The sequence below is a fragment of the Nicotiana sylvestris genome, chromosome 2, assembly GCF_000393655.2.
Source record: "Nicotiana sylvestris chromosome 2, ASM39365v2, whole genome shotgun sequence".
Lineage (NCBI taxonomy): Eukaryota > Viridiplantae > Streptophyta > Magnoliopsida > Solanales > Solanaceae > Nicotiana > Nicotiana sylvestris.
Window position 1 is genome coordinate 168763804 of NC_091058.1, and position 16827 is coordinate 168780630.

General features: G+C 38.0%; 1 protein-coding gene across 2 annotated transcripts; it reads right to left on the reverse strand.

Moving 5' to 3' along the window:
- Window positions 1-322: 322 nt before the first annotated feature.
- Window positions 323-12060, reverse strand: LOC104239655 (3beta-hydroxysteroid-dehydrogenase/decarboxylase). 2 transcript variants are annotated; one of them, XM_009794340.2, is made up of 13 exons: window positions 11816-12060; window positions 11498-11742; window positions 10078-10167; window positions 9740-9873; window positions 9479-9649; window positions 9144-9269; window positions 7558-7637; window positions 4268-4466; window positions 3658-3763; window positions 2374-2548; window positions 1732-1888; window positions 1071-1137; window positions 323-878 (listed from the first exon to the last, which is right to left on the reverse strand). In XM_009794340.2, exons 2-13 carry the CDS (start codon window positions 11730-11732, stop codon window positions 733-735), a joined length of 1686 nt encoding a protein of 561 aa, XP_009792642.1. In that variant the 5' UTR covers window positions 11733-11742; window positions 11816-12060; the 3' UTR covers window positions 323-732. The 2 variants fall into 2 exon arrangements, with proteins under 2 accessions (XP_009792642.1, XP_070024424.1); XM_070168323.1 differs by lacking the exon at window positions 1071-1137 and having other exon boundaries at window positions 736-878.
- Window positions 12061-16827: the final 4767 nt, after the last annotated feature.

The window sequence follows — 16827 nt, forward strand, 5'->3', positions numbered from 1 at the left end:
CTAATCCGACAATTATTATGAATGTGTGTGATTTGCGTTGTAGAAGATCTGGAAGAATATTTAATTCCCCAATTTTAGCGCGCCTAAATAAGGAAACCTACAGCTACAATGATTCCTTATTTAATGAATTGTCTATATTTTGTAAAAATACTATTAGCATGGTAGGTAATATGTAAACTATGAACATATTTGGTAATATAGTTTCTTATATGGTATAGGAACGAAAATTTCCCAAAAAGATAACATTAAGATGCTTTTCTTTAACATTGAAGTCAAACAAGATGATTAGCCAAAACGAAAAGTAAGTCAAACTAGACAGAGCTACCGACACAAAAACTAACACATTCTTTATTCTTCAATTCACGAGCGGCAAGCAAAATCACATATTATCACATGACAAATAATCTGTAACCAACCTGCACCTCTCCCCAACCACTATAGGACCAAAACGAAAACATTCACACCAATGCAGCAAGAACCAAAACATACTCTAGCAATATTGGCAAAGAAGAAATAAAAGAGAAACGAAAATTAGAAGAGGAAACAAAATATAGTCCCTTGGCACACTGCTGACTGATATCAGATCAGACAGATAAACTGGCTTTCAGCAAGGTTCCCAACCATGAATATGTTACACCCACAAGGATATGTTTAAAGTCCCTGAACTTGAAGAACCTGCTTAAGAAAGCTTCTCGAGATAAGGAAGAAGCTCCATCAGGTTATTGCTGTCCATTATCGGTCTTTTGCGGAGCTGAAAATTCTCCTAGAAATATCAGACTTCAATTTCCATGTAAATGAGATAATCTCATGAAGTAGATGATCTATTTCTTCCTCTTTTTTCTCATATATGAAAAATAAAGTAAAGGCAGCTGGGATTCCTGCAGTTGAACAAAAGATGGTCAGAGCACCCAATATGTAGTTGAATTTGTTGCCTAGCTTGAGCTGCTATTTGCATCATTTTAGAAAGTATAACAATTTCTGAGTGCAAATGAGTTCTTTATTATGTAAGCACAAGGATAGGATGTGCTACGTACATATATGCATAGAGGGAGGAAAGAGAGACCACTTACCAATGACAAACAGACTCCGCAGAGAAATGGTTCCAAGGATACTTAGAATCAGTAGAGAGAGAACCACCTGTTTCATCGTCCAAATGAAGGATTTCACAAACTAATAGACGGCAATTCCAGTAACAGTATGGTGGAGATATAATTACTAATCTTGGCCGGCAGAAGCAAGAGGGCTTAGAAATCTCTATTTTGCATCCAATGTCTTATCCGGAATTTTTAATTTCAGTGAAAAAATGCTTATTCTACATGTTTTCACGTGGTTTGGGTTTTCGAAATAGGTCAAGGAATATTATTGTTACAATGGCACTCAAGGGGAATGCAACAAAAATACAGAATGTCAAAGCATGACAAACCTGCGTACCTTGTCATCTCCTAAAATGCAGAAAGAGAAACACATTAAAGAAAAAAAAGAGATTCCTTTTCTCCTAGATGTGTAACTTGACAAAAACCCATCTATTCAAAACGGAATAAACCCCGGCCCAACGCCCCAACCCAAAGAAAAGGAAGGGAAAAAAAACTTTGGGGCTTGGACTGCTGTTACCCCTAAGGTAGGGGTAACCGGTGGAATTAATTGAGGTGCATACTAGTTGGCACGTACACCATGATTTTAAAAAAGATAAACAAATAAATAAATAAATAAATTGTATGTATTAGCAATTACCTTAAGGAAGAACATGCAATCAGTCCCTCTACAAAGAGACTTTAAACCCTTTACTGCAGAATTCCACTCCGAGGCTGCTGACAGAGCAACTTGGCGTGATGTCTCTGCCGATACATGGAAGCATGATCCGGGAACTTTGTCAATTTTATAGCCCATTCTGTACCAGAAAAAAAAAAGATATCATGACTCCTGAACTGACTCAACGCCAGTTCCCTGGCTGCTCACTCCACAGAAAATGCATATGCAATAGACTGCACCTTTATTAACATGTATACATCAGAATGACCAATAATATAATGATGAGTAATTTCTAAAAGCCAGACGGAAATCAATTAAACAGATGGACCTCTCTAAAATCCATATCCAAATGGTTAATAACTGCTGTGAGAAAATGTAGAATTATCAAACAATGGTAGCTATAGGAAAGAGCCATCAAGGTAACAATCATCAGAGCAAAAAAGGTAGGAGAAAGGGAATAGAATTCAGTTTACCAAGCAGAAGTACAATGAAAATTTGTCACATAATTGCGGTCATAGTTGAAAGTTAACACTTCCAGTAATTTTGTCATACCAATTTATATATATGTCTGCTGCACGGATAAAAATAGGGACAGGCAGAAGGAAAGACAGTACAGATGAATACATTTTCTGAGGCAGTCTCCCGTGGATGAACAAGAAAATTGATGCCACCAACAGAATCCTTGATATAGAAGTTACAACGGTGAAACCAGAAGCTACGAAATTGAAATAAATTGCGGCCAGAACTAATGCTGCTGTTAGTGTCTGTTTCTTATCCTTCCAAAGAAGTGTGTCAGCCACTGCAAAATACAGTCACAAAGGTCGTGTTAGAATCTTTTTTTTTCCTCTTAAAATATGATACAAATCTGTGATTCACTGTTTATCACATTAAATAATAATTCTTTTACAAACATGCAATACAACTAAGAAGTGTCAGAATCTTTTGCAATTATGCTCAGTATACATAAAAATATGTGAAGTGGTCAAATCTGTGTCTCCCAAGATAATACTGAAAAACCAGCCTAAACAAGGGGAAAGCCAGTTTGAGATTGCAAGGTAAAACATCCCACATGTAAAATTTGTATTTTATTCATCGCAGAGAACCAAGCAATTGCATTCGGACGCCTAGTTTGGAGTCGCCAGGTAAGACATTCGGTTCACGAACCAGAAACCTATCTCCACAACAAGCTTCTCAATTTCAGATTGATGACTAATTGGTCGCTACCACAACTTAATACAATGGTAAGAGAAAGACAAGCTATTCAAGGCAGTAGCATGTTGAGGGATATTTCTCAGTAAGTTGAATAATACTCCCAACTTTTAAATAATTCACTATAAATACAGAAATCAACTTGATGCTGACAGAGGAGAAACCACTTCATGGGCTTAAAATTTTACAAAATTGTGTGCATTGCTGTGGTACGTATCCGAACTAAAAAACTTCTTTCAGATCATTACACAACAAAGGCAAAAATAGAGATGGGGACTATATAAATATTTCACTACTCAACATCCACCAAGTACCACATGTGGGATTTGGGTTTGTTGTTGCAATATCCACCAAGTACTGGTTCTGGATGTCTTGCTGTTTGTTCATCGAACACAGTAAATATGTTCGATTTATGTAATAAACCAATAGAATATACAAGCTTTTGCTCCCCATGCATTTTATTTGGATGCATAACAAAGTACAATAAGAGATCACATGCGACTTGCCAATAATCAAGAAGTATGCTGGAATGAGATGGTTTACAAGAAAAAACTATGCAATAAATTTCAAAGGGCCTAGCCTCAGCGCGCTCCCATCAACAAATGCAATACATCGACTATAGAATTAAAATAATCTATCAGGCAAATAAATTGATTGGTATGAGAGGCTCAAGTTATGAGAATGGAGCTCAATGCGTACCTCTCCCACTTCCGAGAAATAGAGAAGCTTTAGAAGGGCCTTCTTTTTCTGGCTGCTTTTCGGCTCTCAAGTGCGGATACGATTCAATTGTCCTCCTTAGGCCCTCCTAAAGAAATAGAATCACAATCATTGAGTACCTAACGAGAATAAAAGCCAAAGTAACTGTGGGAAAATGAATAATCATTTAAAGTGATGTAACGAGGCCCCAAAACAAAATTCTTACAGTTAAAATCAAGGAAAATACAAGCTAATTCCACAATCCTTTCATGAAACATAAGTTTACAAGCCACATACAAGTTGGACACTAAAATAGCTAATTCAACAGTAACATAGCGGAAGTTCAGACTCATGCATCTGTGAAGCAATATATCTGGAGAAAGTTCAATCTTAGAGAATCAAGTTCCAAGAATATGTTTTAGCCAAAAATGTTGACCACATATGACATGAAAATTTACGCTAAGAAGTTATAAAGGACTATCCAATGCAAATGATTATGAGTAGAATGCCTTAACACTTCCAGGGAGTATGAGAGACAGATACAACATGGCATTTATCGTTTATATGTGGAATTACCAGACACAAGTGATTAATTCAAGGATTGTACAGGAACCTGAAGTGGGACAATTGGTGTGTAGCCCAGGCGATCATTTGCTTTTGAACAACTAAATGTTCTACTACGAGATAGGAGCCTGATTCTTGACGGAGTCAACTGTGGGACCTTCATTCCATATGCGGCCAACAGCTTATAAGCCAACTCCACGAAATGTGCAATTGGCATCATAACAGAAGCAGGAATTTTAATGCTTGGCCTGCATACTACGAAAAATCAGAAATAAAGATAATATACACCGCAAAAAATTGAGAAAAACTGAAAGCGGAATTGACCAATGGTATCTACTAGAACGTGAAGTGCTCATAAATTCTTAGAAATGACATAGAAGCCATATTTTAATTTCAAAATGAATGCAAAAGATAAAAATTTCAGTTGTTATTCAAATGCATCTGCAAATGCCAATATTTAGTTGACGAGGAATTATAATGAGTTGGTTTTAGAGGTAACAAATCACCCAGAGAAATCTCTCTCTCTCTATATATATATATATATATATATATATATATATATATATATATAAACAATCTGACCAAACAGGAGAAGAGGTTATAGTGCCTCAAAATGAAAAAGAAACAAAAGAAGGAAGCAAATCTGAACCTGCCAAACCCACTTAAGATCTTTGTCATCATGTTCATTAGGAACTATGGATTTAGAGTCAAATCACACGGTTCCACTTGGTCCTAACACAAAATTAAAGACAGTAATGATAACCAATCTCAAAGCTACAAACCGTGGCTCAACCATTTTAACAGCAAAAGCAAAAAAGAAGAAAACTGGAGCTGTACACTGAGCAATCAGCTTTTAAAACACAATTCCTCAAGTCAAACTAAAAGGTACATCTTTTTCAGATGCCATCACCATCCAGGCAGAAAAAATAGAAAACACCGAAGAAGCAAAAGAAGGAAATACTAAAATACCAACCCCTCCCAGATTGGCTAAAGATAATGTACAACAGCCATCAATAGCGAGCCACCCCTTGTACTAGGATACAAGCTTATGCATGAATAAACATAATATTACAACCATAAATCATATTTGACCCTATATGCAGATATACCTGGTGATCATAAACGGAAAATATTATTCGCTACTTAGCCTTATAATCCGCGAAGCACATGCTTCTTTAAATCATCTCGTTCACATAGTTTACAACCAAAGCAATTAGCAATCACTTAAAGGTGGCAATCTGAGCCAAAACTTTTGAAGCTGCCCAAACCACCCATATTTCAACAATTGGGGTGATTAGTACTACATAGGGTTAATCATGGGGTTACACCCATAATTAGCTCTCCTAAAGGGGTTTAAAGTGAGTTCAAAACTATTTCAGGAATGAAGTCTTCGTTTATTCTACTATTTGTTCTATTGTTCCAATCCGCTTGTGTTTCCAGAAATCAAGCGGAAGCCAATTTATTCAATGATGCCCCCTAGGACATTCTATATTGGATTTTGCCTAACACCATTTCACTTTCCTTGCTTTTCATTCTATATTGCATTTTGTAAACGGACACTCTTCTTTTCAAACCATTGAAACGAAAGCCCTTATCCAACAACCAAGTTGTGACCTAGTAGTCAATGAAGTACGTGAAAAACATGGGTGACCAAGGCTTAAATCCCAACATAGACAAAAAACGTAAGGTGGTTTCTTCATCTGCCTAAGCCTCGGTGACCAGAGTTACCTGGTACCTATACCCTATGGAATAATCGAGGTGTCAGCAAGTTGGCCCGGATACCACTGTCCTTAGCCACCATTACATTACTGATGTACTAGTTTTCATCTCTTTCACCTACACCTAACTCATTCATACAGAAAATTCCATCACTATCCTATCCCCTGCTATTCAACCTTTCTGTATCTCCCTAAATACTCTTTCCTTTCGATTCTTCTCCTCGGAAATCCTTTCTACATCGCATTTTGCTAGGCGATATCTTCCTTATATTCCTGGATAATGCTTTCTAGTTTTGCATCCGAAGAAGTAAAATAATTCATCGACAAAAGGAAGTGTGGGGGTTAGCACGAAAACATTGGGGAAGTCTCCTCCTCCTTATTGGTTTTGCATAGTTTCTTTATTCCTTTTTCTTTGTTAGTAAGATGATATTTTTTCCTGCTATGCTTTGTGATTGATCTAAAATTGAAATGATATATTTAACTATGAAAAGGAAAATTAAGAATAGGCATGTTTTATAATAATACTCCCTCCATTCCAATTTATGTGAACCTATTTGACTGGGCACGGCGTTTAAGAAAGAAATGAAGACTTTTAAAACTTGTGGTCCTAAACAATACATAATACTTGTGTGGCTATAGTTCTTTGAAAATTGTGGTGCTAAACATGCCAGAGTTTGTGTAGATGTAAAAGCTTCTCCAGGGTAGAATTGGAAGTTTAAGTTAATTCTTTCTAAATTTAGAAGAGGTCATTCTTTGTGGAACGGACTAAAATTGAAAGAGGTTCACATAAATTGAAATGCCGGGAGTATGACTTAAGCTATAACATCGGCACGCCTTCTACTGTTTCAAAATTTGGATCTTGCACACAAAATAGTCTTGTTTTACTGTGTTCGACTAGTTTTTTTTTTTTCCATTAGCTTACATATCAGATTATACAGGTTACATTTCCTTTCAAAATAAAGCACCTAAAAGATAGAACGTTTTCCCTCAGAAATACGTCATGTAACAATTTTAGTATCTTACTTTCTTTTTTGGGTCAGCATCAAAACCAAATACATCAACCAAATACTAAGACTGACATTCTATTTTCTTTTGATGTACAAAATGAAGATGCCTCATACTTGCTGGTCATCATCAAAACTAAATATACCGAACATGATGTGTGGAATCCCTTAATATGACCCAATACGACAGAAAAAATTTTGCATAGCAGAAGGGTTCTGCTCTATAAGTCTTCTTCCTGGATGCCAAAATAATCAGATTTAGACCCAAAAATAGTCGGAATCCGAAGTGGTTTATGTAATTACTTATCTCATGGGAGCTGCAGCACATAAACAGCGAAAAATAAAAAGCTTTTCGGGATAATGTTTCTCCCTAGTTCTTCTACGTGATAGAGGATGCCTTCACCTCTATTATTGTACTTGAACCTCTTTGGTAAAATTCATTTCTGAATCACAAAAATATAAAGCAGGTAAAATCTATGTTGCTTGGACTCGGAATAATACTAGACAAATTTTAGAGTGCTTTTCATAGAAAGAACAAGAAGTGATCCAGAGAAAACAAACTAGTATTGTGTATGGTAAAAATTTTCGACAGAGTTAGAGCCATAAAATAAGAATACCTTTCGTAGCCAAGACCTTCAAGAATAAGTGAGACGAACTCCCAGAACTTTATGGGCTCCATGTTTGTGATAAAATATGCCTGCCAACACCATTTTTTATCAAGGCTTTATTATTCAACAACAGCTAATACAGAAAACATAGAAAATGCCTCCTTTAGTACGTTCTTCTCATAGAAAAAGTTTGATAATGCAAGAAAAAAAAATTTACTCATAAGTCAGCATGACCAATATGACCATTTTCATACCTAACCACACCTCACACAGAGGTGTTAACTATAATAACGCGGGGAAGGGAATGAAGAAAATTATGACTAGATCCACGGTAGAAGTTTCCAAACTTGCTAGAGAAACGAAAGTTGACAAAGGTTGTCTTATTTGATCGTTTACTGTAAAATTGTAACTGCGAGGAGGGGAAAGGCTAAATTATGACTTAATCCAAGGATAGAAGTTCCCTAAACAGCTAAGGAAAATGACTACAAGCAGGGTATGTCTTATTAGATTGCTGAAACTGTAAGCTAGAAAATAACAGATGGATAAGTGTTGTCGACTGAAAACTACTGGCAAAGTCTGTTTTACCCAATAAAGTTTTGCAGTAATTCCACATAAATAGCGACATGTTAAGCCTGTACTTTTTCAAATGCATTGCTAGAGAAGAAAAGAACAACATTAAGATAAAGTGATAGATGAGGAGGAAACTTCTCCCTGCCAAAGTAGTGTGGCAAAATGGTAACAGTAATCCACCCATATTATCCATTAAAAAATGGGTTGGATAATGAACTTTTTAAAAACGGGTCAAATATGGATAAGAACCATATTATCCACTTAGAAAATGGATAACCAATGGAAAATTAATGGGTTTAACTTTCAATTTGTAAAGCCTCAAATTGGGGGTTCCTCAAGTTTAGGAGACTAGGAATTTTCCCAAAAGTGATCATATTCAAGAAGCCATTAATAATATGGATATCCATATTATCCACCGGTTAACCCATTTTTTATCCGTATTAAATATGGATTGGGTCGGATAATTTATCCGTTTTTGCATTATCCATTTTGACCCGCCCATTTGCCACCCTACAAAGAAGTATAACTGATTTAGTGCCACACAACAGCCAATGACGGTTAACCACCTAAGCATTTAGTCCATTGTAGTAACTGTCAATAAGTAAGATATTAAGCAGAAACAGAACCCAGAAACCACTCAAGGAAAGTAATGACCTTTACCCAACCTATGGAGTTGTATGGTGCAGCATAAACATTTGCTGAACCTTGATTAGAGATCTTTCAATTAAAACTTAGGATTGATTGCTCAACTTCTATTGCTGCATGACATAATATTCTTCATCTTAGTTTTCTTGCACATTTATCACATATCGCAATTATGAGGCTCGGTAAAGCAATGGATGGGACTCCAATAGTAACTCAAAGATTTCTATGGCATTGCATGATCCTGGATACTTTCGTCAGTTACAATTTCACAAGTCAAAACACATAGGTGTAATTAAATTGAAAGCATATCATAGCAGCTGCTTATAACAAAGATTTCAAAAAATACAGAACACACAAAAAAGGAAAATTAGAAATGTTACCTGCCCAGCAGCTTTCTCTGCTACTGCACCCCCTGATGCGAGAGCTCGTTCAGCACATACATGAGCATGTGCAACGTTTTCTACGTAAGTGAAATCATACATGTTGTTGCCATCACCAATTATGAACTGAACATCATGAATCAAACAAGATCGTCAAAAATCATTCAAATAGTGAATAGAGAATAGAAAACATTTAAAATTCATCATTCTTTCGATTCATTACAAATAACAACAAGCAACAAAACAATAGTGAACCAGTGTCCAATAGTAAGTTCCTTGGGACACATTTTCGAAACAAACTATTGAACAATAAATATGACCTATTATAGAATCACCTTAGATTTTCCTGCCCTTGCTGCTGCAACCAGTGATGGAACCAACAACCTGTCGCCAGGGCCAAAGATACTGCTAGGTCTAATGCAGCAGGTCAGGAGCCCTTTAGTATCATTTGACTTGATAACTAGTGCCTCTCCTTCAGCTTTAGTTGCAGAATAGGAATCGTTATGCTGAAAACATTATCAGTAACAAAAGTATTTTTATAGACAAACCAGACAAATATTCATTTGGATAAAGTAAACAGGAAATGGAGCCAACACCTTAGCAGGATATGGTAGCGATTCATCCCCGTTCAGAATACCATGAACTCCATCAAACACAACACTGGGGGAGCTGGTATAAATAAGTCTCTTCACTTTTAGCTCAACACAAGCATCAATGATATTCTTGGTTCCTTTACATTTGTTCAACAGAAAAAGAGAAGTAAAACTCTAATATAGGAAACAAGACCAAATAACAACAACAACAACAACATACCCAGTATTATCCCACCCCGTGGGGTCCGTGGAGGGTAGTGTGTACGAAACAAGACCAAATAAGAAAAATGAATTAGTCTGACAAAGTGACAAAGAAAGCTTTTCCTAATTGCGAACAATACCTAGCACATTAACAGAGTGATGAAGCTGGTGGTTGTTGATCGATGAATCTGGCGCAGCCATGTGGAATACCACTTCTGCTCCTTCACACGCTGCAAGTTATCAAGTGAAAAGTTATGACACTAGACAACTTAATAAAATTTCTTTTGAATATTTAACCTAGAAAAAATGAACCTTGGACAATTTGTATCATAATTTGGCAGACGTGCTTGATAAGAGGCTTATTTTATTTGGAATAATCTTAAATGTGGAAAGTCCAATTTTTACTTTCATACTATGGTTAAAAGTACACGATACATCATTTAAAGATGTATAAAAAGTTCACAAGCCAGAGTTGGAAGCACTACCAACCTCCTATATATCTTCACTTGATAAACTACAACATTTTCTATTTTCAGCTAGAGACCAAGTTTTCTGGATCAACAAATTGGCAGTTCTTTAAATCTGTAATTCCATGAATTGCTAGCATAGAAAGTTCCTTTATAAAAACGATATCACTACCTGAAGTTTACAAATGTATTACAAACATGGATATAATTTACATGGAAACATCAATTCCCATACGTTATTCTAAATGAATCAATATTGGAATGAAGGAATAGCACATATTCAACGAAGCACAAATAAAAGTTCCACGAGTTTTAATCTTCGGGCCAAAATGTTGAAAACAGGACCAAATTCAAGTCAGTGATGATAAATAAGCTACTCATTTTCTCACGAACCAGAATAAAACGAATAATTCTACTCCCACTACCTTAATTTAAATTTGTTTATAACCAATGACCAATCTGGATAAAAAGCTCATGTCCTAAAATAAAAACAAAGGTGTTGAATAGAATAATTGGTTCAGTCTTCTCTTACACCAAAATCATGCATGCAGCGGATAGACCTGCTAACACTATGATTGGCTGGAAAACATTTGGCATCTCTAGCGCTCACATTTTATACAATGAATACACTAAAAAAACAACAAAAGTAAACTAATTAAAGATTTTCTTTTTTTTAAAAAAAAAAAAAGAGAAGAAACTACTACTGCTATGCTTCAATCCCAAATTAAATGGGTGGGTCATATATATATCCTCTGTGTATTTTTGCTCTATTTTGGCATGTCTCATTCTAATACTCAATAATTTGCCTTTTAAGACAAATTGGAGCTTTTTTATAATCTAGAAAACCTTGAGGGCCAATGGCGCATGATTCAAACTTGGTGGATAATGGGCCGGTCCCTCTACTCTTCTCCACTTAAATACTAGATTTTTGTCAGTAGCAGGGTTCAAGCCCGTGACGTGCACCTAAACCACACACATCAAGCGTTGCAATCTTACCACTAGACCAAGGCCTGGGGGCGACAAATAGGAGTTTTTACAACTAATCACCAATATCAAGCAAAATATTAGGAATATTATTAACAAGGGAAAAGACCTTTAAGAACTTGGGACTTGTCACGAAGATCCATGGATACATAGTGAGCACGGCCTGATCGCAGAGCTTTACCGACAGTGCCTTCCTCCTCGTCAGGCTCCAGCTTAATGTCCGGACCCAAATCCGCAATGCGGACGTGAAACATTTCGTAACGGATCAGCATTTCCACCAAATGGCGAGCAGCAAAACCTCTCCCTCCGGTCACCACACACCATCTCTCTTCTCCTTCACCCATTTCTACACCCCTGTAATATAATAAAGTAAACTCGATCAATAAATCAATCAATCAGTACTATCACAATGCAGCTAAATACACACCTCCTCCGTCTTAGTAATTCAAATTGTAGCACTTGGAATGACTTCAATCTCTTATTGTGCTCTCGATCAATCTACTAATGTCACCTTTCTCGTGAGGTTTCTAGGGTTTCTAGTACTATAAATTTGGGGGATTGCAGATGGAGAGATGTGCGATGAAAGTTGAAGAAGTATTAATTGTTTAGTAGCCAGTAGGGTATCAATAATCAATTTGAAAACTTCTTAATTGAACCGAATCTACTTGAACTGATTATTACTTCTCTCTATTTTTTTAATGAAAGATCAGGCTTTTCCCTTCCAAGGTTGATTTTGATTTGGGAACAGGTTATAGTGAGATTATAATGTCAGGGAGTATAATATGAGATTAATAAAAATGAGATTATAATGTCAGGGAGTATAATATGAGATTAATAAAAATGAGATTATTTAGGGAATATATTGAGTACATTTGGACATAAGAATTTTTTCACTTTAAAAATATGTACGATCATAAAAATTTTGATTTTCACTTGAAAATAAATTTTAGAATTTTTCAAAAATTTAAAAAAACTCTAAAAGGTTGTTTTCCAAAACTTTCATTGTGATCACTCATAAAACTTCAAAAATAACCCAAAATTATATTAATATTCAAACACAATTTTAATTTTCAAATATTATTTTCACTTTATTTGAAATTTTACAACTCTTATGTCCAAACGCCCAATTAAGTTTCAATTCACACGGGCAGGGAGATTGAGGTGCATACTTACAAGTTTTTTAGGATATATAAGTTTAATATAAAATATGTGTTTAGTTTTACCGTAAATAAATTTGAATATGCTTTTATTTTCTATTTTAGCTTTGGTTTTCTTAAAAGACTTCGAGATAAGAATTTTAGAGAAGGGCATCATTATCGTCTACGAATGAAGCCGGGGCTAATACACACCCCGATTTTTGGGTGGGTCAAACGAAACAAGGATATGACTACATAGGATTGGAATCAAAGCAGAGAACTTCATGTATCGAGGCCCGAAAGGGTGCTCACCACCAGGCCTGATAGGACAACATCCCCCGAACCCAGAACGAGCTCCGAGACCTCGGAAAGCATGGCAACGGTTGCACACCACTAAACAAAGGGTCGTGATATCCGCACCCAACCGAATATCACGGCGTAGATCTCGCCCGATGTCGGTAACATATCAGTAATTAACGAGAAAGGAGGATTTTTACCTTTTTTAGAAATGTACTAGAGATGAAACTCTCCTACTATATAAAAGGAAGGCTTTTATTTAGTATGACACATTATAACACGCATACCAAGACAATACAAACTTATTTCTCTGCTTTCTAGTTATTGCAAAATCTTTACTTTACTTTTGTTCTTTGTTCTTGACTGGCTTCGAATCAAGGACCCAACCGAGGGCAGAAATCCAAGTTTAAGCTACGTCATAACGTTATGACTGGTTTGATTACTCATTGTGTTTTTTAACTCATTTAGCCAACTTTCTTGATTATTTATGTTGAATCAGTCCACATATCCTTAAAATCGCGTATAAATTCAATTGTTATTCGTTTTAAGGATAAACAGTTTGGCGCTCACCGTGGGGCTAAGGATAATAGTGGTAGTTTGATAGAAATTTCCATAACACGCTCTACATTACACTTGACCTTTAAGGTTTCAATTTCAGGTCAATTTAAAAATGCCAAGTTCTAAGTCTACTCACATGAACGTTGAGACTGAGTCTGGCCATCATGGCGAAAACAACAATCTGATGCCTAGCAATGAGGTGCCCTTTGCTGATCCCAATGGGGTCCCAGTTGCCGATCCAATCGACGCTAATTCACAAGCTGCTATCGACGTCAACCTACTAACTGACCCCCCTGAAAACAGTGTTCGATGAGGTCCCCGACCAACGGTTCAAGAAACGTTTGAGGGGGAAGGATAGGGTAAGCCTGTGGCTAATCTTCGAAATGTTATAGGCTCAATAGGTGGCGATAGAGCAGCTACTAGATCAAGGCCACGCCCCTGGCAAGGTCGAGCCCGAATGGTCTCGGGAGAACACCCGAAGAACGAACAAACCAACGAGAGGTCGGGTGAAGTCGGGCTCGGAGCCAACCCCAAGATAATGAAAATGCTTGAAGTATTGACGAAGTGTGTGGAATCAGGTGAGAAGAAAATTGAGGCCAACGATAAAAAGGTGGAGACATATAACTCCAGGGTCGATCAAATTCCGGGAACACCCCCAATATTAAAAGGAGCAGATTCCAAAAAGTTTATCCAAAAGCCTTTCCCTCCGAGCACTGCATCAAAGTCGATCCCGAAGAGGTTTCGTATGCTCGATATTCCAAAGTACAATAGAACCACAGATCCAAACGAGCATGTGACCTCCTATACATGTGCTATCAAATGGAACGACTGGGAAGATGACGAGATCGAGTCGGTTTTGCTAAAAAAGTTTGGGAAAACACTGTCAAAAGGAGCAATGATATGGTATCACAACTTACCCCCAAATTCTGTTGATTCGTTTGATATGCTTGCAGATGCCTTTGTGAAGGCTCGTGTTGGGGCCATCAAGGTCGAGACCAGGAAATCAGACCTTTTCAAGGTTAAACAAAGAGATAACGAGATGCTAAAGGAGTTCGTATCGAGGTTCGAGATGGAAAGGATGGACCTGACTCCAGTCGTCGATGATTGGGCCGTTCAGGCATTCACTCAAGGACTTAACTCCCGAAACTCCTTGGCTTCGCAGCAACTAAAACAAAATTTGGTAGACTATCTAGAAATAACCTGGGCCGACATCCACAACAGATACTAGTCGAAAATCAAAGTCAAGGATGACCAACTCGGAGTCCCTTCTGGATCCGTTTATCCCGTTAGAGCTGATGACAGGTCTAAGAGAGTCGTCAATCATGAACCGAGATCATTCCGAGACTGGTATCAACCATACAACAGGGATCGAAGTGGAAATGGGTCTGGGCGTCACCCCATGAGGAACAAAAAGAGAAGTGATCGAGGGCCCAATAGCCGAGGTTTGATGAGCAAAATGGCTTTGACAGGCCTCTCGGGGCTAGGGAAGCAACAAGGTTGTCGGAATATAACTTCAACGTTGATGCTGCCAGTATCGTATCATCCACCGAGCGCATCAAGTAAACCAAGCGACCTCAACCCATGCAGTCCGACCCTACCAGAAATATCTTAACTTGATATGTAAGTATCATGGCACTCATGGCGATAGGACCGAGGATTGCTGGCAATTGAGAGAAGAAGTTGCTCGGGTTTTTTAATAACGGGCACCTATGAGAATTTCTGAGTGATTGAGCCAAAAACCACTTCAGAAATAGGGACGTTAACAAACAGACCGAACAAGAGGAACCTCAACACATTATCAACATAATCATTGGAGGGGTCGATGTCCCTCAAGGGTCAATAATAAAATGCACTAAAGTATCCATTATAAGGGAAAAATGCACCCGAGATTACATCCCGGAGGGAGCCATTTCGTTCAACGACGAGGATGTTGAGGGCATCGTAAATTCTCACAATGATACACTAGTAATATTCGTAGTTATGAATAAATCTTGAGTTAAATGCGTGTTGATTGATCCAGGTAGATCGGCCAACATCATCAGATCGAGGGTCCTAGAGCAATTGGGTTACAGGATCAAATAGTGCCAGCAATCCAGGTGTTGAACGGATTTAATATTGCATGAGAAACTACTAAAAGGAAGATAACCCTGCTAGTGAACACCGCCAGAACAATACAAGAAACAAAGTTCTATGTGATTGAAGGGGACATGAGATATAACGCTCTATTCGGAAGACTATGGATTCACAACATGATGGAGCTACCTCCTACCTTACACTAGGCATTGAAATTCCCTACACCGGGAGGAATCAAGACGGTCTACGGATAATAGCCATCTGCAAAGGAGATGTTCGTAGTTAACAAAGTACTTCTGGTGCTCGCCATCTCGAGGAACATGGAGTCGACCAGAAAGACCGAAATTAACTAGCAACCACCGTTACCATCCCCAGCTGGATCGGAGGAACGGGGAGTAGACGAGGAGGAGGATTACAAAGTTCTGAGGTTGTTCATAGCTCCTGATGATACTGGCACCACCAAATCGACTGTCGAAGAGTTGGAGAAAGTCACATTGATCGAACACCTACCAAATCGAAAGGTATACATTGATTGAACACCTACCACCAGGTCCATCCTGCCCTTCCACACTTCGGCCATAGCCTTGACCTCGTTCATCTCAGCTCGGAGCTGGTTGATCATGTCGATCTTCTATTAGACCTACGAGGTTGTGTTGTTAGTCACCATGACTAGCTTCACGTTTTTAGCTTCAAAGACCTTTACCTTTTCAACTAGGTCATCATGTTCCCTTTTTAGGATTGAGGCATACTTTTGAGCTTTTTCTAGCTCGGCCTGGAGTTCTTTAAGGGCCTCATCTTGTTGCTCGATGAGTTGCATGTACATGTCATTCTTTCAGACCTGTTCTTTGAGCTCGAACTCGAGCTGGCTGATTTCCAAGTGGTATCGAAAAAAGCTTTCATGATAAAGCACCGAAGCCTATACAACAGTGGAACTGGTAAGGGACATCAAGGGAAATCTCAAGAGGGATTCATGAAGGGAGTACGAAAGTGTTAGAACCTTACCTGGTTTCGTGACTGCTGCGCCTCGTTAAAAAGACTCGATGTACCTACCTCGTTCATCTTTGCCTGGTCCTTCTCGGTCATCAGGCATTGGAGGTAGCTGGCTATACCTACTGGAGCAGACAGGATCTGGGCATCCTCGGGGACTGTAAGAACAATTGTCCTTTTGTACTTGGGGTCCACGATCGGTGTAGGGAATTGCTTTACTAATCTCAGGCTCGTACTCGGCCCATCCGCTCCCGAAGGCACGTCCTTCTTTAAATATCTCCAGGTGGCCCAGCCCGGAGAAATCTTCCAATGTAGACATGTCCATGCCATCAAAAAAGGAGTGGAGAGGATCTTCTGCACCCTGAGCTCCTTCACGTGATTTTACCTT